We start from the raw sequence: 21,988 nt of genomic DNA on the forward strand, positions 1-21,988 counted from the left end.
ACTGTTGCTTTGTGGTATGTTTTAAAGTCTGATATGTTTTGTGTGTCGTTAATATTTTCCCCACTTATTTTTCCAGATTTATTATCAGTTTGTTAAGTTTATTAAAAATGATGCTATATTTTATCTAAATGGATGGCTCCTTATGGTTAAATTTCTTCGTTTCTGGCTTTCCACATTAACACTGCCTGGTCTAGCAGTCTACAATGACCTACATTGCTTGTAGATAGAATAACAAGACAGAATGATAAGACAGAGTCTCCACAGCCAAAGAGTAAAGGGTAGAGTTGCCATCAGGATGATTCTGGCAGATAGACAGACAGACAGACAGACAGACAGACAGACAGACAGACAGACAGATAGATAGATAATAGATAGATAAATAGATAGATAGATAGATGGATGGATAAATGGATAAATAAATAAATAAATGATCTACTTACACCTGCATTACTAATTGCCCTCTTTGCTTCTCAGTGTGAAAAGTCGGGCTGCAAAAGGAGGCTGGCCACTCATTTAAAGAGAGAACTGCGCTGACCCCCCCCCCCCAGCAGTGGGAAAAGCCGTGAATGACTCTGGGACAGAGGAGATCCTCCACAGAGGATCTGGGGAAGGACCCAGACAGGAATCTCCCAGCAGGCGGGGCCACGCAAAGGTTTCAATCTGCACTGATGAGACTGTGGATCCGGTGAAACAAACAAACAGCTAAAGATAGGGTAGCACTTCCCTCCTGGTTTAGGGTGCACACCATTTTGGAAGAGAGAGCTCTGTGAAGGATCTGTCTTCCTTCCTTCCTTTGTAATGAAAGCCGGCTATGGGAAGGGACCTGAGCTTAGGGCTGGGTGGACAAAATGTGACTCACTGGATCACCTGACCACCTTAATACAAACACATTTTCCTGTTGCCCTATGAGGGCTTTAAATACCTCACATCTCACAGAGCCACACAGCATCACTAGGAGGGACTTCACTCCTCCATCCTCCTCATCTCAGCTCAGTCATCCTCACAACACCGTTACAGGACCAGAAGCACAGGAATCCATCAATCTACAGACATAACTAGATTCTTCAAACGTGTAAACGTGATTGCCTCTACCCAGTGATCCTTTATCAAGTGTGAACTCCTGTCTCACTGGCTCAGGAAAGGAGCAGCTGACTTGGGAGCCAAAGAAGCCATCGATGTTCTGGGGCTTAAAGAGAGGGAGACATGTCTGTGTCCTTCAGACAAGCAGAAGAGCGACCAGAGGTAGTGGCTTTCAGGTCCAAGGATCCTGGCAAGGCCCCTGGGAGTGAACTACTGAGAGGGGAAGACAAGAAGAGGGTTCTGTCTTCTTCCTCCTCTATTTTCCTGTTAGAGAGACTGGCCCTGGAGCAGACAGAGGGCATCCAACCCTGGGACTTACCCCAGACCAACGTGGACACACACAGACACAGAAGAAGCTCCAAGGAATGTCACTTGTTGCTCTGGATTAAAAAAAGGCCTGCGCCTGACCTGAGAAAGGCCTTCTTCCAATCACCAGAAGCGGTGAATCAGCCCTGTGGTCAGAAAGCTCTCTGTACTGCCACCGCAGCTGAATTTTTAAGCATATTCATTTTCCAGGTGCTGGGTGCATTTGTGGGAACGTGTAACCAGACCTTTGCGGGGAGGTTTTGTTTGTTGCTGTTTTTCAGCTGTTTCAGTGTCCAACTCTTTGTGACTCCATTTGGGGTTTTCTTGGCAGAGATACTGGAATGCCTTGCCATTTTCTTTTCTAGTTCATATTACAGATGAGGAAATTGAGGCCAACAAGGTTAAGTGACTTGTCCAGGATCACACAGCTAGTAAGTGTCTTAGGCCAGATTTGAACTCAGGAAGATGAGTCTTCCTGACTTCAGGCCCGCCACTCTACCTACTGTGCCACTTAACCAACAGTGATGTTTTGTACCAACTCTTTAACTATACTTTCTCAACAAATACAACTTTCAAAAAGCTAATGGAAGCCTGGCTGATTAGTATTAATGGTTAAGCATATCAGTCAGTCAGCCCTGAGAGTAGTGACCCAGCTTAGTCCCCAGAGGGGCACTACAGCAGCCAGGGATATTTTAACAAAATAAAGTACTTTGAAATTCAAGGAAATGTTGGGTAGGAGCCCTTCTTACCTGCTGTAAGTTTCACTCCACCTATTGCTTTCAGTGCCTTCTCTGCCTGAACTGCTTCTGTCAATAGAGGGGCCAGGAAGGGATAAAGGGAGACAAGGAAACAAAACAGCATTTCCTCCAGGGTTTGTGCGACAATTCGTTCAAATAAGATTGAGTGGAGAACAATGAAACATTACCACTGTAGGGGGACCCACACTCACTTAACAGAACACCCCCTCGGTCTGTATTCAATCTTCTCTCTCTTTAGCCAAAGTCACCTACTATAAATTTGTAGGATACTGATCTGGAATAGATTTCTCATTTTTCGATGACATTTCTAGGTGACCTACCTCATTATTTCCTTTAGCTATTGATGAAACATGAAGATGATTTGGGATTCACATAAGGGAAAACTTCCTAATAATGAGAAAAACTAGGTTCTAATTAATGGGAATAGTAAATCCCACAAAGTGATTGCATGTATTCAAACTATACTATTTATAGTTATAATTATTTAAAATATAGTCATTGGTTCCGATCCAATGGAAATATACAATGCGAATTTGAATAATTTAATTCCACCACTTTCTGGGACTTGCACTAACCAGGACCTAGCTCTATCTAAGAGTGGACTGGACTGGACTGGACCGGACTGGACTATCTTGGGATGAACACAAGTTTGAAGGTAATAGAGGAGATTCTTGACCACATATGAGTCAAATGAAGTCCTTTCCGATTATGACATTCTGACGCAAGGAAGTGTTTTAATGCCTCATTACCTTAGCCTTGTTTTGAGGATGCTCAGGCTTAGTTCACCTTGCAAGCACAAATAAACATGTGGAAAGATCCTCCTCTACTGAATCTGCTCTCTCCAAGTTCACTGATGATAAAACCCTGTCACCAAGGTCAGTGACCTTTGTTCAATCTTCGTCCTCTCAATTCTAGAGCCTTCTCGACATTGATATCTCGTTTATCCTGTACGTATCTCGTTGGTATCTTGCTTTTTGCAGAGACTGTGAGCTGGTTGAGGGTAGGGCTGTCTTTTGTTTTTCTTTATATCCCCAGCACTTATCACAGCACCTGGCGCACAGCAGACGCTTCATAAACATTTACTAACTGACTGGAGCAGATGGCACCGATGACCATCCACTCACTCCTCCTTGATGACATCTTTCCTTCGAGGTTTCTACGACGCTGACCTATATACCATTTCTCTTCCTATTTCTCTTACGGCATCTTTCGTCTCATTTTCTTCTTCCTATTCCCTTAAACGTGGGTGTTTCTGAGGTTCTCGCCTCTCCCCTTTTTTTCCTTTTCTCCTCAGACGCTATTCTTGGAGGATCCTATAGTTCCAATCATCAAAACTATGTGGATGTCTCCCCCTGACTAACCATAGTTTCCCCATCTTGAACTTGAATTTTGGTTTAGGAAGCCAAGTGTACTGTGACATATTTATTTGGGATGGCCCGCCCTAGCCTTTTCAATAAAATACTTCTTTGGGCTTGTCAAAGGAAGGCCAACAGTTGTCAAGTCAGTCAGTTTCTCTCTCTAGACTGTTTGTTTTCCATCTATATATTCCTCATTTTTCATTCCTGCTGCTATAATTTTAATTCAAGCTCTTGTTACCTTTTGCTTGGACAATTGTAAGGGCCTCCTCACTCCTAACTCTAACTGCAGCTTCTTCTTGCTGCCAAAGATAATAGGGTCAAAGTATTTGGAACTGAAAGGAACCTTAGAGATAATTTATTCCAAACCTTTTACTTTACTGCTGACGCAACTGAGGAGGCCACCAACTGAGGCGATGTGAAGAGTTGAAATGATGAGCTCAAAGCTCACGGTGCTTTTAGAATAATCTTGCTAATGCAGAGTACTTCCTACATAATTCCCCCAAAACCCATAAAATTTCAGTGGTTTCCTCTTCTATTGAACTCAGTTCATCTATTAAGCTAAGATTAGCATTGTACTCATCTGGGCGAAATATAAAGGTAATATAAGACACTGTCCCTGCCATCTTGGGCCTCAGAGTCTGATAGGGACAGACATTTGAAGGCCCCCACAATGTGGATCCAACCTGCTTCACCAACCTTGTCTCCCTCTACAAATACCCCTACGCCCCTTGAGGCACGATTTGTTCTAGCCAAATTGGACCATTCACCATTCTCTGATCTTTTTCTGACCTTTGCTCATGTCTCCAGAATGGATACTCTTCACATCTAGACCTGTGGAAATGCCACTTGTCGTCCAGCATCAACATTACGTCACTGCCTCCACATAGTCTCCCTTCCCCCTTCTGATGCTCTTCCCACTGCTTGGACACTTCAGATGATCACTTTCTAATGTATATTTTTCTAGTGATGAGTATACCTTGTCTTATCTCCCCATCAGGTGGTATGATAATAATAATTCACATGTATACAGTACTTTATAATTTATCAGGCTCTTTCCTTCTATCAACCCAAAAGCTTATGTTGGGTCCCTGGGCAAGTGACATGTTTATTTTACATATGAAAAGCTGAGGCCCAAAGACTTGGCCACAGTAGCAGAGTACTATCATAGCTGGAACTTGGGCCTGGTTTTCTCACATGAAATCTGCTCCTCTGAATGTGCCTTATTTCATTTTTTATCCCAGAGCCTAACCCAGTTACAGGCTCCAAACAAGGCAATCAGGACAACTCAAAATCAAATAAATACTTTTCTAGCAAGATGATTCCAATAAGATGGGAAAGCAAATAACCATTTTTGTAGATTTCAGGGGAAATTGACTCCTTTCCATTTTATCAACAATTTTTCTTTCAATTAACCAAATTTGCTAGATAGCTATCTTATAAACTGTTCACTGCCCCCTAAACATGGCAAGAACTGTATGGATTAATGCAAAGCGAAGCTGGAAGAACCAGACCATCGTGCACGGTAACAGCAATGATGCAGTGATGGTTGACAGTGAAATGAGGCGGCTGCTCTGAGCAAGACAACGATCCAAAACAGTCCCACAGGATCCATGATGGAAAAGGAGGGAACTGATGAGCTCTGACTGCAAACTGAGGTATTATTTTCTCACTTTATTTTCTTGCTTTTTTTGAAATAGGGAATTTTGTTTTACATGATTTCACACGTATAATTGATATCTTATTGCTTGACTTCTCAGGAGGGAAGGTGAGAATTTAGAACTCAAAATTTAAAAAGAAAAGAATGTTTAAAATAAATAAATAATGAATCAAAATGCTAAAAAACGAAAACAAAAGCAAAATATATCTCGCGAAGAGGAACATTACCTCAACTGCTGGGTTAATGTTTCCCCAATTCTTGGCTTATAAACGCATTCAGCAACTCCAGCCTTTCTTACCTGTTGAACATCTCTATTCTCAGTTTAGATTCAGTGAGCGGGTCTCTGACTGCATCATTTCTGTGTGGACAAACATACCCCGCAGTTAATGGTGTGAAGAGGAGAAGTGTTCATTATAGCTTCCAGATCCCCAGGTTTCCCATATGAATTTAACCTTCCCACGGGCATTCAGTGAAGTTTCCAAAGAGAGCCCCTTAATCGCCAGATACACTTTCTTTTCAGAGACGCCCAAGAGCTTTCAGGGAAATTACAGGGCATTCATGACGAGCTCCTTCCGGGCAATGGCTCAATCTCTTCCATGTCCTCCAAGCTGCTCATTCTACCCATGCTCACCACACTGCTTTGAGGACTCCTGAGTTCCATTTTGTCGCGTGAAGGTTAAAAGCTAGAGAAAGTCGCCAGGGTAGTTACTAGTGACTGGCTTACAGGGCTAAGAACCAGGATAAACCCACAGCTCTCCTGGCCAGCTGTCTAAGCAAGGTAGGTCTAGGGTAGGCCGGGATCTGTTCTCCCTAGAGACTGTCACATTTTCAGCATGAGCATTTATGTCTCAGAAATCTGCAAACACCTACAAATCAGGGCTTGATGGATTTGCTAATTGTCTTGACTTTAAAAAGTAATGAAGAAAACAACAATCATGTAGATTAAATTTAAAAGTGTTGTGTATGTGTGTGTATTTGGAGAGCTGGTTGTTAAACATTGATCAACCATCCCAATTGTCAAATAAATGAATAAACATTGTCTCATTCATTAATCAAGCAAATATTAGGTTCTTGCTATGTGCAATGCATTGGGCTATACACTGGGAAAGATGCCAAAATAAATTAGACAGAGCAGGACTGTAAGACATATGCACAGATAAATACATTACAGATTAGATTATAGTACGAACACAAGAAGATTATAAAATTCTCTGAGCATGGAGGAGTGAGCCCAGCCCTGGCTCTGCCACTCACTAGATGTGTGATGGGGCAAGTCACCTAACCTCAGTAAGCCTCAGTTTCCTTCACCTGTCAAAGAGTTATTACTTGCACCACCTACCTCACAGGGTTGATATTTTTAAAAACAGCTTTGTAAAGGGCTCTCTTCAAATGAATCATTTCAAGGGCCTCAAGTGCGGCCCTTTGACTGAATCCAAACTTCACAGAACAAATCCCCTAATAAAAGGATTTGTTCTGTAAAACTTGGACTCAGTCAAAAGGCCACACCTGAGGACCTAGAGGGCCACATGCATCCTCAAGGCCACAGGTTCCCCACTCCTGAACTAAGCCTACACTGCTTTTTGATGAGCATGACTTACTTATCTTCTTTTTTTTAAAGGAGAGGTTTTTTATATTTGTGTTCTCCCGCTCCACCTGCTTCTCTCCCTGTTCTGCCAGCCCTGGCTCTCACCAGGGCTGCCCATAGACCAGCCGGCCAGCAAACCACTCAAACACAGCCTGGCCTTTGGCAGGGTGGAAAGCATGGCGGTCTTACACTCCCATGTGGACGGCTCCTCCTGCGGCTGGCCTCCCAGGGTCACCATTGCTCTTCGCCAGAGACACAGAGGGCTCCTCGTTGATGACACTCCTCAGCTCCAGAAGCAGTTGTTTTAAGTCTCTCGTAGGGTCTTCCTTCAGGACAGCAACTTTGCTAGGTACCTGAAGGAGGACAATTGTTTACACAACACTGGTGCAACCCCACCAATAAAGATGTCACTAATCGGATTGGTCTGAATATATCTGACATCTTCTAAAGCATTATAGCATTTGGAATACAGGGTAATGATTACTTCTATCAGAAACAAAGAATTTTAGAGCTGGTAGAAACCTCAGGGATTTAGCCTGGCCCCTCATTTCATAGATGATGAAAAGAAATTATTTTTTTCAAATCAGCCTATATTCTTCAAGGATATAAAAGGTTTTACAGATAGTACTCCATTTTTGGCATGATAAATATATATTTGCACGCTATCTTTTGGCATCAGTGATATAATTTTGTAAAGTTGATTAGTATCTTCTGCTCAAATATTTCAAACCTAAATGACTTATCTAAAGTTTCTAAAACAAACAAATAAAAAAATCACTCATTTATTTGAACTCTACTCACTTGGAATTCATAATAATTTAAACAAGGCTTGAAGTTTAGTCTTTTTAAAATGTTGATATCTTCTTTTGCTTTTCCATTATCTTCATTTCTAATATTTTCTTCCCCTGCCTTTCTCTTTCATTTAAACATACATTCCCCAGGTAGGCAATATCACCCCCCTGGGAGATGCTGGGAAAATGCTGGGGGGGCAGCAGCAGCCTCACTTGCAATTGGGGGCATTGAATAAAAATAAGGGGGTGGTGGAAGCATAAAGAAAGAAGAGAAGAAAATTCTGAAAAGCCGCTCGTGCCTGTTTTATCTGTTGTGTAACAGAGTTAAAGTCACAATACAATACAATACAGTTACATGAGGCAATGTGGCAATGCAGGAAAAAATCCACAAATTCACAATCAATTACTAAATTTAAGCTGCATCATTTCAAAAAATCATATTTTTTAATATGATGCAAATTGTAAAAAAAGCATTAAAGGGTTAAAGAAAGTAGATTTCCAGGTTACACCAACCAGAGGCCAGTAGGACGACAAGGCATTGATATCACAAAGGGCTCACATCCTCCATCTTATGTGAGCCTCAGCCCCCTCTCAGCCCAGACTGGGCTGAAGCTCTGGTCTCTGAATGCCTCATCCATCTCCTTCCTCTGTCTCCTTAGCCTGTGATACACATCTGTTGACCTTTACCCCCAGGCTCTCTCCACTCTGCTGCTTGGCTCTGGTTCCTGATCTCCTCACATAAGCACATCTTATTAAAATACAATGCTAACATGACTAATATGAAAATACGTTTTAAACAACTACACATTATAACCTATATCAAATTGCTTGCCTTCTCAATGGGGGGGGGGAAAGGAGTGAGAGAATTCAGAACTCAAAATTTTAAAAACGAATGTTAAAAATTGTTTTTACATGAAATTGGGGAAAAATAAAATATTAAATATATAAACAAGGCCTGAAAGGAAAAAAAAATACAATGTTACTCCATTCCCTCCCCTTTTACCTGTCCCTATCTTATTTCTTTACAAAAGGGGGGAGGGGGGGTGAGGCAGCTAGGTGGTGCAGTGGAGAGGCCGCCAGCTGGTGCAATGCATAGAGCACCGGCCTTGGATTCAGGAGGACCTGAGTTCAAATCCAGCCTCAGACACATAACATTTACTAGCTGTGTGACCCTGGGCAAGTCACTTAACCCCATTGCCTACCCCAAAAAAGGGGGGGAGGGGTGCTCTTTCAGAGTGGCCCTCCAGGTGTGGAGCCCATCCCACTAACTCTCCTGTGAGGGTGCTCGCCTCCTCCGGCTTGTTGCCTCCACTTTGCACACCTGTACACGGCCAGCTGAGACCACGGGTTCTCCTGGCCACTTTCTTGTCGCTTCCCTCCTGGGATCACCTGGCCACCTCTGGTGCTCTTCTCTCTGCACTACAGCTATAGGCTGTGGTATCTGGCTTGGTGGATATACCTAGGCGGTTTTCTTTCCTTTTTGGGCTAAGATCCTTTTGCATAGATTTCCAAAACTCTAGGCAATGTTTTGCCAGCCCTTTTTAGATTAATCCCACCCTGCATTGTTTCGTACCTACTTTTTGCTATGTCTTCTATCTGCCCATGACCTTCTTCAGCCTGAGGCTCTCCCGCCCCCATGAGTCTATCCTCTCTGAGATCACCTTCCATTTACCCTGTGTCTTGTACGTTTGTAGTCGTGTGTTCCCCTTTAGACTGAGCAACTTGAGCACACAGGCCATGCTTCTGCTTTCTTTGTCCCTCTAGTGCTTAGTGAGTGCCTGGCACGTGCAAAGGAAGCACCTACTCGATGCTTGTGGACAGACTGACTGACCCTGGATCACTGCAGAGCCTCCTATGAGAGATTCATAATCACTGAGAAGAATTCAGAAAAAATCAAACACAAGAAGAATGTCTATTGTCCAGGCAGATGTGATACCCAGTTACACAACTCCTGGAGTGCACGCCACATGTGCCTTGGATAAACACTGTGTATCTGTGTATGAACCATCCACTGTGAATGAGCAATGAAGGGGGACTAGAACTGAAAAGGAGGAGAATGGGCAGGATCGCTTTGGGCAAAGTCTCCAAAGCTGCTCCCAGAAATAACCACCATCTTTTTAACAACAAAATTCTCCTGGTGATGCCGTATGACTTCAAGCCACAGAACCCCATGGACACTGTGGACTGCCCAAAGGGCAATGCCCAAGAGCAGGATGGGCATGGGAAGGCTTCGCTGTATTACCAGGAGAAAGCCGATAAACCATGTCATCGGAAAGATGGATAACTGGAACAGGAGGGAAGTAGGAAAACGGCTGTCTCCTTGACAGACATAATGAAAGCACTACCAAGACACCATGTACTACACAACTTCTCTTCACAAATTATTTTTTTAAATATCTAGCTCTACAACTAGTAATTAAAATGAATGATCCCCCTGTATATGCATACATGTTCTTTTTTCTTTTGTGGAAAATGTCTTGAGCTAAAGTTGTATATATGCCTTCCCTCATTTGCCACAGGGGTTAGAAAAAGTACTTACTAAGAAACGATGAACAGGTTGACTTCAGAAAACCGTGGAAAGACTTGTATGGTCTGATGCTGAGTGAAAGCGAGCAGAACCAAGAGAATATTGTACACAGTAACAGCCACGTTGTGCGATGACTAATATTGATAGACTTAACCCTTCTCAGCAATACAAGGATCTAAGACATCCCCAGAGGCCAAAGAAAGAACTATGGAAGTTGAATCACTATCTTCTTTTTTTTTCCTCTCTTCTGTTGAGTTTTGTTTCCTCTTTCTGATGGTTCCTCCTATTGGTTTTAATTTTTACTTACAACTTCACTAATGTGAAAATATGTTTAATAGGAATGTAAATGTACAGCCTATATCAGATTGTGTGCTGTCTTGGGGAGGGTGGGGGGGGAGGAAGGGGGAGAAAAATTTTCAACTCAAAAGCATATGGAAGTGATTGTTGATAAATCAAAATAAATTAATAAAATAAATTTGAAAAAAAAGAAAAAGTACTTACGTGAGATATGTAGCTGATGGTAGACTGGGTAGACGGTAAATTAGTAGAGTGGGGTCGGGAAGTAGGCAATGATGGTATGAGGCGCTGTTTCACAGAAGAACTTGGGGTGTAGCCTGGACTCTGACGTTCCTATACGTTAATATAGATATGGATATAAGCGGGCAAAATATTCCAAATAATTTCTGGCCCTTTGAACAAAAATAATTATGAAACCCAAGTGTAATTTTATGCTTACAAAACGGCAAGTGTTATTTGAATACTGAACACTGAATAGAACATTTTTTTAATATCACAAAAAACTTAATCCCTACAATTGACATATTAAACTCAATCACAATTGATTTTTAAGTTACTCTAAGGGAAGTCAGACTTTTGGGAAGGAATATTCATTCAGATTGTTGGTACAGGCAAATCTATGCTGTAGAGGCATAAATAGGTGCCTTGGTTGTCTTCAGATTACCTTCATGATGAAGATCTGGGAGAAATGACACAAACGAAAAAATAATGGTACGACCCAGGCTCCATTCTCCAAAGGGCTCCCTACTGTTGAGAAGATGGAAGAAGACAGAGCTCTTCCAGAGGGTACTATATGAAACCCAAACTGATCCAACACTAGGTATACACAAGCAAGGCTTTCTATGGTCATGAAAACAATACATGTCAATTTTAGGTACTTGGGTCATGAGAACACTCTGGAGCTGGTATGAAATAAATTCCACTGACCTAAGATAGCAGGAGATATCTTTAGAAAGTGTGAGATTTGAGCTCAATATGGCCAAAGGAAAGTGCTACTGTCTCGTCCTGCTTACCTTTCGAGCTTTTGTATCTGGAAAGAGATACGGTTATGAAGCAATATCCTAGTGCTGGTATCATCTGACCTGGTGTGCTGAGCACGCCCAGCCAGGTATCAGAAAGGCTCTACAGGGCATACAGCTAGGAACAAGAAAATGGAATGTGTTGATTTGGCTGGATTTAATTCCTAACACTTGGAGCTGTGCAAAAGTGAAACAGGCTACCTGTGTAGGTGAAGAGTTTCCTCTCCCTGAAGGAGAGACGACCAATTGTCAGGAATATTGCAGATGACCAAGAAGATCCCAACCGACTCTAAAATTCTACCATTTAAAAATTCTATGAACCAAAAGAAAAAATTCTGGTTTGTTCTTCCAAAGATCCATATGTACGAAGCTAAGAGGTTAAGACAAGTAGTGTATGTGATAGGAGAATGTCTCCTGCTTTTCAGTGGGCTTGGCTAGATATGAAAATTTTTCATTGTTTATAAAATGCAGCATTTTATCATAATGTCATAATCTGGAATAACGTAAAGCAGTAATAGAAATAGATTCAAAATGATTTTCAGGTTGTCAGCAAGTGGAAGAGCAGTGGCATCCCCTCTTTTCCCTGACTTCCCCTGAAAGTGTTCCATCAAACTTCCCGGACATCTTAGTGCTGGTTCCTGGCACCATGAAGATTTGGATGTCAGCACCTGTCTTCAGCTACTGATGGGAAATAGTTACTTTAGCTACCAGGTAGACATCTCCAAATCCTAAGCATCCAAGGGTAGCTGGAGTTGATGTATCAGACAGACATATAGAGTCCACTGGAAAATTATATGACCATAGCCTTCTCAGCACAAAGAGGGGAATGCCTTTTACTGTAAAAATCACTTATTGGGGCAGCAGGAGCCAAAGAATATGAGCAGGAACATTTTTGTAGGTGATCTCACTGAGAAAGCAATGGACCTTACATTGACTAATATTTCATTTACAAGTACTGTTTCAGAAGGTGAAAGGCTTATTATGAACCACATCCTCAAGAACCAGGCAAAGAGGACTTTGGCTCAAGAAGCCAGTTACTGTGAAAGGAATGAGCCTTAGCAATTATCCCAAAGGAGTGATGGGAAATGTGCTATTATCTAATGTTAATAAAGGTCATGAAGCAAGGGAGTGGGGTAATTTTTTAAAAATTCTTTTACTATTTTATTTTTCCCCAATCATATAATTATATAAAACAATTCTGAACATGTATTTAAAAAAAATTTTGAGTTCCAATTTATTTCTCTCTTTCCCTCCCCTCCCCTCTTCTTGAGAATGCAAGCAATTTGATATAGGCTATACATGTGCAATCATACAAAACATATTTCCATATTAGCCATGTTGCAAAGAAAACACAGACAAAAAAAGCCAAGAAAAATAAAGTAAACACAGTATGCTTCAATCTGTATTCAGACGCTATCAGTTCTTTCTCTGGAAGTGGATAGTATTTTACGTACCAAGTCCTTTGGAATTGTCTTGGATCACTGAATAGCTGAGAATAGCTACACTGTACATCAAACAATACTGTATATCATACAATATTGCTGTTACTATGTACAATGTTCTGCTGGTTCTGCTCATTCCACTTTGCATCAGTTCATATAAACCATTCCAGGTTTCTCTGAAGGCATCCTACTCATCATTTCTTATAACACAATAATATTTCATCATAATCATATACTACAAGTTGTTCAGCCATTCCCCAATCTATAGACATCCTTGAAACTTTCGATTCTTTGCCACCACAAAAAGAGCTGTTATAAATATTTTTGTACATACAGGTCTTTTTCCTTTTCCTTTTTTATCTCTTGGAGATACAGACCAAGTGGTGTTACTGCTGGATCAAAAGCTATGCAGTCTGATAGCCCTTCAGGCATAGTTCCAAACTGCTGTCCAGAATGGCTGAATCAGTTCACAACTCTACCAACAGTGCATTAGTGTCTCGGTTTTTCCACATCCTCTCTAACATCTGTCATTTCCCTTTTCTATCATAACAGCCAATCTCATAGGTGTGGGGCAGTACCTCAGAGTCGTTTTCATTTGCATTTCTCTAATCAATAATAATTTAGAGCATTTTTCATATGACTACACTTGGTTTTTATTACTTAGTCTGAAAACTGCCTGTTCATATCCCTTTTACTATTTACCAGTTTAAGAACAACCTATTTCTTATAAACCTAACTCAGTTCTCTATATATTTGAGAAATGAGGCCTTTATCAGAGAAACTTATTGTAAAACATTTTTTACAGTTATGGTTACTATGTATTTCATTTCCTCCACCCTATTCCTCCCCTCTCCTCCATTTATTCTTCTCTCTCTCTGCTTTCATCCTGTCCATCCTCAAAAGTGTTTTGCTTCTGACTATCACCTCCCCCAATCCACCCACCCTTATGTCAGCCCTCCCCACCTTCTCTTATCATCTTCCCTTCCCACTTCCCCATAAGGTAAGATAGATTTCTATACCCAACTGAGTGTGTATGTTTTTCCCTCTTTGAGCCAATTCTAATGAGAGTAAGGTTCAAGCACTCCCTCCAATTTCCCCCATCTTCCCCTCCATTGTAAAAGCTCTTTCATGCCTCTCTTATGTGTGATAATTTACGCCAGTCTACTACTCCCTTCCTCCTTTTACCAGTGCATTTCTCTTTCTCACCCTCTAATTTTATTTTTTTTTTTAGCTATTACCCCACCATATTCAGCTCACACCTGTGCCATCTGTCTATATATATGTATGCTCCTTCTAACTGTCCTAATAGTGAGATAGTTCTTAGGAGTCACAAATATCATCTTTCCATGCAGGAATATAAACAATTTAACCTTATTAAGTCTCTTATGATTTCCCTTACCTGTTTATCTTTTTATGCTTCTCTTGAGTTTCGTATTTAAAAGTCAAATTTTCTATTCAGTTCTAGTCTTTTCACCAGGAGTGCTTGAAAGTCCCCTATTTCGTTAAAGATCCATTTCTTCCCCTGAAGGATTATGCTCAGTTTTGCTGGGTAGGTGATTCCTGTTTGTAATCCTAGCTCTTTTGCCCTCTGATCCTTTACTGTAGAAACTGCCAGATCTTGTGTTATTGTAACTATGGCTCCATGATATATGAATTGTTTCTTTCTGGCTGCTTGCCATACTTTCTCCTTGACCTGGGAGGTCTGGAATTTGGCTATAATATTCCTAGGAGTTTTCATTTTGGAATCTCTTTCAGAAGGTGATCATTGGATTCTTTCAATTTCTTTTTTACTCTTGGGTTCTAGGATATCAAGGCAGTTTTCCTTCATAATTTCTTCAAATATTCAAATATTCTTCAAATAATTTCTTCAAAATTATTTTGATCATGGCTTTCAGTTATTCCAATAATTCTTTTTTTTTTAAGGGCAACTGGGGTTAAGTGACTTGCCCAGGGTCACACAGCTAGTAAGTGTCAAGTATTTGATCTGAGGCTGGATTTGAACTCAGGTCCTCCTGACTTCAGGGCTGGTGCACTATCCACTGTGCCACCTAGCTGCCCCAATTCCAATAATTCTTAAATTATCTTTTCTCAATCTATTTTCCAGGTCAGTTGTTTGTCCAACAAGATATTTCACATTTTCTTCTGCTTTTGATTTTGTTTTATTGTTTCTTGATATCTCCTGGAGTCACTAGCTTCCAGTTGCCCAATTCTAATTTTTAAGGAATTACTTGTTTCAGGGAGCCTCTGCACCTCCTTTTCTATTAGGCCAATTCTACTTTTTAAGGAGTTCTTTTCTTCAGTGGATTTTTGTACCTCTTTTACTATTTGGCCTATTCTGTTTTTAAGGTGATATTTTCTTCAACATTTTTGGTGCCTCCAACCAAGCTGTTGACTCTTCTTTTCCATTATTTTCTTGCATTGCTCTCATTTCTTTTCCTAGTTTTCTTCTACCTCTCCTATTTGATTACTAAAATCTTTTTTGAGCTCTTCCACAATTTGTCTCGGACCTGGAACCAATCTGCATTTTTCTTTGAGGCTTTGGATGTAGCAGTTTTGAATTTCTTGTCTTGTTCTGAGTTTGTATTTTGATCTTCTCTGTCACTATAGTAGCTTTCTATGGTCAGGTTCTTTTTTTGTTGTTTGCTCATTTTTCCAGCCTATTTCTTGACTTTTATCTTTATATTAAAGTTGGGCCCTGCTCCTGGGGTAGAGGGGACACTGTCCCAAACTTCAGGGATTTTGTATAGCTATTTTCAGAGCTAGTTCTATAAGTTTCTGTAAGGGATCTTAAGTTCTCAGTTCTTCCAAGGGGGTATGATCTAAGTAAGGGTGTGTTTACTACTCTCCTGGCCTATATTCTGGTCTGTGAGTGATCACAAGCATTCTTTTCCACCCTGGAGCTGTGACCAGGGTCCCCACTTCCTTGCATCTACAAGCTCTGGTGCATTAATGCTTCTCCTCACCCTGGGACTGTGACTTAGGACTGCAACCCAGATCCATGTATTGGCGATGCAACAGAGTCCTGCATCCAGTGCCAGCAAAGGGACCCTTGTAATTGCCTTCTGGACAAGTCGTCCAACCACCCTTGTCAGCTATGGGCTGATAGCTATGGAAGCCACTGCCGCCCACTTGCCCTCAAAGCCTGTTGCCTGCGTTGGACTGTGCCTCACTCTCACTCTGGTACAACAGACATTCCCTGCCAACCTTCTAAATTATCTTGGACTGGAATGTCATTTCACCTCATCTCTTTGTTGGTTCTGCCACTCCAGAATTTGTCTGGAGGAATTATTTTTAAGTTGTTTGGAGGAGAATTTGGGAGAGCTCAGGTGAGTCTCTGCCTTTTCTCCACCATCGTGGCTCTGCCCCCAGGAGTGGGATAATTAATAAATTAAATGCTAAGACTGAAGAGCCGACTGCTTCAGCAAGAGGAAACAATTACAGCAAAATCATGGTGACTATTTACATGAAACATAAAGAGGTCCACGAGGGTCTCTGCAAGCTGGTAATATATTTATATAAATATGCTACTTAAGAGATATATCTGTATATTATACAGGTATCCAATTAACTTGGAGAGAGGCTGCAATTTTTCATGGAAAAAGAGGGAAAGGTGCAGGCCTTCCAAACACATGGGATCAACTGGAATTAACACTAACTGAAAATATCATCCAAAATAAAGTTTTCAATATTTGAAGATTTAATGACATTTCAAACAGATACCTTGACCAGAAATTGCCATGCTGAATCTTCCTAAGGTTAAATTTTTACAGCATTTAATTTATTAAACTCTACCTGGCTTTTGACTAACCCCAAAACTGAGCAGAGCTACATTTCCTAACATGACTTCCCTGTTATATTTGATTTGAGTAGTTTCATGTTATAATAATTTCCTCTAGAAAGAAGGAAAGTGTACTACTTGAAATGCACAAACAAGCCCTTCATTTGTACAAAACTTACTGGCTTTGAAAATCTATATTCAGGTGGAGCCAAGATGGCAAATTAGAGGCAGCAACCCAATTGATCTATCCAAATATTCCCCTCCAAAAAACTTTAAAAATAACGCCTCAAATTGAATTTTGAAGCAGCAGAGCCAACACAGGCTTGGGGTAAGACATTCTTTCAGCCTAAGACAAGTTAGGAGGTTGGCAGGAGAGGGCTGTGACACGTGGTGGACACCAGCCCTGAGTGCAGCAGGAGCACCAGTGGTCAGCCTGGGAAGTGGCTGTGGGAGCAGCAATAGCAGCAGCAGCTTCAGGAGCTCCTGGCCCAGAGATGGTAAAGGGCTTGGACAACTGGTCAGAAAGAGATTACAGGTGATCTTTTGCTGGCACTGGGTGCAGCTGGTGCTGACAGGCAACTCCGTTTCCCATACACAGTTTGGGGTCATAGCTCCAGGTTAGAGAGAAATACTTGTGGTAGGTCACAAGGAAGCAGGAGACCTGGTTGCAGTTCCAAGGCAGAGAAGAGCACTAGTCAGGTGGCTATAGAAGAAGAGAGGACCTGATCATAGTTCCAGAGTCAAGAGTAGCACTAGTACTTGTGGTTGCAGAGTAGCAAGGGCCCTTCCTGAGTGAAAACCAGAGTGCAGACCAGGAGAGCAGTGACCACACCACTCCCTGCATCATACCACACTGGAAGCAACAAAAACTTGCAGACCCCCCCCCCAGAACTAGCTCTGAAAACAGCAGGACAACAAAGCCTGAGGCTTGGGACAGTGCCTCTCCACTGCCAGATAAGCAAAGACCAACTTTAACATAAAGTTCAAAGTCAAGAAATAGACTGGAAAAAAAATGATGAAACAATTAAAAAAAAAAAACCTTGACTATAAAAAGCTACTACTGGCAGGGAAGACCAAGACACAAACTAAGAAGAAGACAACGATGTGAAAATACAACCAAAACCTCAAAGAAAAATGCTAATTGGACCCAATCTCAACATGAATTGCTGGAAGAATTAAAGAAGGAGGTAAGAGTGGTAGCGGAAAAAATGGAAAAAAGAAATGAGAGAGATGCCCGAAAACTATGAAAAGAGAATTACAGCTTGGTAAAACAAGTGCAAAAATAAAAAATACTGAAGGAAAATAATATCTTAAAAAACAGAATTGGCCTAAGAGTAAAAGGGATACAAAAATTCACCGAAGAAAAGAACTCCTTAAAAAAGCAGAAATGGTCAAATAGAAAAGAAGTTACAAAAACTCACTGAAGAAAATAATTTCTTAAAAATTAGAATTGGGGGGCAGCTAGGTGGTGCAGTGAATAGAGCACTGGCCCTGGATTCAGGAGAACCTGAGTTCAAATCCAGCCTCAGACACATAACACTTACTAGCTGTGTGACCCTGGGCAAGCAACTTAACCCCACTGCCTAGCAAATAAAATAAATGAATAAAAAATTAGAATTGGACAAATGGAAGCTAATGACTACAGGAGACATCAAGAAACAAATAAAATCAAAAGAATGAAAAAATACAAGAAAATATTAAGTATCTCATTGGGAAAACAACTGACCATGAAACTAGATCAAGAAGAGAAAATTTAAGAATTACTGAACTACGCAAAAATCATGATCAAAAAAAGAGTCTAGACATCATATTTGAAGAAATTATCAAGGAAAACTGCCCTGATATCCTAGAACTCAAGGGTAAAAAAGAAATTGAAAGAATCCAATGATCACCTCCTAAAAGAGATTTCAAAGTAAAAACTTCCAGGAATATTATAGCCAAATTCCAGAGTTCTCAGGTCAAGGAGAAAATACTGCAAGAAGACAGAAAGAAACCATTCAAATATCATGAAGCCACAGTCAGGATCACACAAGATTTGGCAGTTTACTCATTAAAGGAATGGAGGTCTTAGAATATGATATTCTGGAAGGAAAAGGAGCTAGGGTTGCAACCAAGAATCACCTTCCCAGCAAAACTGAGTATAATGTTGTAGGAGAGAAAATAGATCTTTATGAAATAGAGGACTTTCAAACATTCCTGATGAAAGACCAGAGCTAAACAGAAAATGTGACATTGAAACACAAGATTCAAGAGAAGCATAAAAAGGTAAATATGAAAGAAAATATGAGACTCAATAATTTTAAACTGTTTATATTCATAAATGGGATGATACATGTAATTCCTAGGAACTTTATGATTATTAGGACAGTCTACATAGGTAGACAGAGGGCACAAGCGTAACTCAATTAATTATGTTGGGATGATCTCAAAAAAAATGAAGAGGTGAGAAAGGGATGCACTGGGACTGGGAAAGGAGAGGTAGAATGGGGAAACATCTTACACAAAAGAGGCACACAAGGAGAAGCTTTTACAGAAGAAAAGAAAATGGATGAGGTATTGGGCAATGCTTGAACCTCACTCTCCTCAGAACTGGTTCAAAGAGGGAAAAATATATATCTATACACACATATACATATGTGTTTATATACGTACATGTGTATGTATATACAAACAGAGACATACATACACTTAGTTGGGTATAGAAATCTACCTTACCCAATAGGGAGACAGGAGAGGAAGAGGATAAGAGAAAGCAGGGGGATGATAAAAGGGAGGGAGGGCAGATTAAGGGAGTTAGTGGGCATGAGTAAAACAGACTTTTGAAGAGAGACAAAATAAAAAGAGAGAGAAGCATAAGAAAACAAGATGGATGGCAATACACAATAATCATAACTGTGAATATGAATGCGATGAGTCACCCATAAAACAGAAGTGGCTAGCAGAATAGATTAGAAACCAGAATCCAACAATATATTGTTTACAAGAGACACACTTGGAACAGAAAGATACACACAGAGTTAAAATAAGGGGCTGTGGCAGAATCTTATTATGCTTTCAGCTGAAGTAAAAAAAGGCGGGGTAGCAATCATGATCTCAGACAAAGCAAAAGCAAAAATTGACCTAAGTAAAAGAGATAACAAGGGAAACTACATTGTGCTAAAAGTTACCATAGACAATGAAATAATATCAAAAAAATTTACAGCAAGTTTCTCTGATAAAGGCCTCTTTTCTCAAATTTTTTGGGAACTAAGGCAAATTCACAAAAATCCAAGCCATTAGCAATTGATAAATTGTCAAGGGATATGAACAAGTAGTTTTCAGAAGAAAAAATCACAGCTATCTATATTCAGATGAAAAAATTCTCTAAATCACTATCAATTAGAGAAAGGCAACTTAAAACAGCTCTTAGGGACTACTTCACAATTATCAGAAATGACAAATGCTGGAAGGGATGAAGGAAAATAAGCACATTAAAAGTTGTGAAACAAAATATGCTTAATATGAATGTATATGTAGAGCCTATATCAGATTTCATGCCATCTTGGGAAGAGGAGAGGGGAGGGACGGGAAGAAAATTTAAAACTCAAAATGTTATGGAAGTGAATGCTGAAAACTAAAAACAAATTAATTATTTTTTTTTAAAATTGTGAAATGGTCCAAACATTCTGGAGATCAACTTGGAACTATGCCCAAAGGGCTATAAAAGTACATACTCTTTCACCCAGCGACACCACTACTAAGACTTTATCCCAAAGAGATCAAAGGAAAAGGGAAAGAACCTACATGTACAAAAATGTTTATAGCAGCTCTTTTTGTGGTGGCAAAGAAATTGAGGAAATTGAGGGGACGCCCATCCTTTGGGGAATGGCTGACCAACTTGTGGCCCATGATTGTGACAGAGTACTATGGTACTGATGGAATACAATAGTGCTATAAAAAATGACAATCAGGGTGGTTTCAGAAAAAAAAAACATCGGAAGATCTACATGAACTGAGGCAAAGTGAAGTGAGCAGAACCAGATCAGTGTACACAGTAACAGCAATATTGAAATAAGGATCAATTGTGAAAGATTTGGCTACTCTGATCAATACAATGATCCAAGATCCAAGTTTTCATAATGAAAAATGTTACTCACCTCCAGAGAAATGGAGTCTGATAGAGTCTGAATGCAAAGTGAAGTGTAGTTTTTTCACACTTCTTTATTTTTCTTCTGTTTTTTTGTGATATGGCTAACACAGAAATATGTCTTATATGATTTCACGTGTATAATTGACGTACTGCTCACCTTCTCAGCAGATGGAGGAAAGGTAGGAGGGAGGGAGAGAATTTGGAACTCAAAAATTTTTTAACTGTTAAAAATGAATAATACATTTTTAAAAATTTATTTTTAAAAAAGAACAGAACATTTATGGCACTCTGAATTGGTACTTAAGTGTTATTTTGTAGCAAACACTATCATTAAGTGCTATGACTTCCGATGCAAACAGGATGACATTATCTTGCAGAGTACTGTCTGGATTTCCTCAAATTTTGTGATTTATTATAGAAACAATCTAGCTTGATTTTGCACTTGCAGAAGTGCATATGATTTAGAATACTGAATTAGGGGCTTGCTGTGTTCACTTTTAAATTTGAAAAGGAACCAGAAAAACAATTATATCATTACCTGAATTTAAGAGCATCATAAAATTTCAACTAACATCTGTTTGCATCTTTTAAGCATTTCACATGATGCTTAATTAACTTACACAATAATTGCCATGTGACTGAGTCATGCTTCAGTCATTGCTACGGCATGATATATCAAATTATTTAATGGTAAAATAATCACATCTTTTTATTGTAGTAATTGACTACGAACAAAGTTATTTTTTACATGCATGGATTCATAGATCATTTGATTCAATTTCCAGACTGCTTTGAAATAGAAATCCTAGCTACTTAGCTCTCTTTATAATCCTACAGCATCACTGACAAAAAAGGCACTTAACCACCACTAATCAGGGAGGGAAGTTGCTCGGAAGCTTTTACCTTGGAATAATTACCTCTGGTAGCAGGGGGCCAACTGGAACACCGAAAAGCTCTTCCAGAAAACTTCATACTTTGTTGGCTGCTTCCCAAAGCAGGTAATTGCTGTTGCTGACCAGCATTTTTTGATTCCCACCATTATTCTCATAATACTGAGGTTACATTCTAAAAGGCAGCTAGATCTTACTTTTAACTATGCTTAGTATAAGTTGGAACTCCTGGAAAGGTTTCTTATTTTTAAAAAAAATATATTCTTTGTACATAAAACACAGAAATATGTTTACCAAACTATTTTAAAATGAGTATTTTTTCTATTTAAAATATTGTTTACTTCAAGATTTTGTTAGCACATTTGTAAAAG

The 21,988-nt window shown here is 40.0% G+C and overlaps 1 protein-coding gene and 1 pseudogene across 1 annotated transcript in view; one reads left to right on the forward strand and one right to left on the reverse strand.

The window, feature by feature from the left end:
* Nucleotides 1–21,988, reverse strand: part of CCDC158 (coiled-coil domain containing 158) — a 108,045-nt gene that overhangs the window by 17,828 nt on the left and 68,229 nt on the right. The window contains exons 20-22 of the mRNA XM_078148837.1: nt 10,564–10,692; nt 6,934–7,097; nt 5,458–5,517 (exon numbers count right to left, since the gene is read on the reverse strand). Of these exons, the coding sequence (XP_078004963.1) occupies nt 5,458–5,517; nt 6,934–7,097; nt 10,564–10,692 (353 nt within the window). The remainder of the gene's footprint in view (nt 1–5,457; nt 5,518–6,933; nt 7,098–10,563; nt 10,693–21,988) is intronic.
* LOC144455306 (PRELI domain containing protein 3B pseudogene) lies at nt 12,025–13,254 on the forward strand (annotated as a pseudogene).

This window comes from Phascolarctos cinereus, unplaced genomic scaffold (genome assembly GCF_003287225.1).
Source record: "Phascolarctos cinereus isolate Bilbo 61053 unplaced genomic scaffold, phaCin_HiC Scaffold_9;HRSCAF=440, whole genome shotgun sequence".
Classification (NCBI taxonomy): domain Eukaryota; kingdom Metazoa; phylum Chordata; class Mammalia; order Diprotodontia; family Phascolarctidae; genus Phascolarctos; species Phascolarctos cinereus.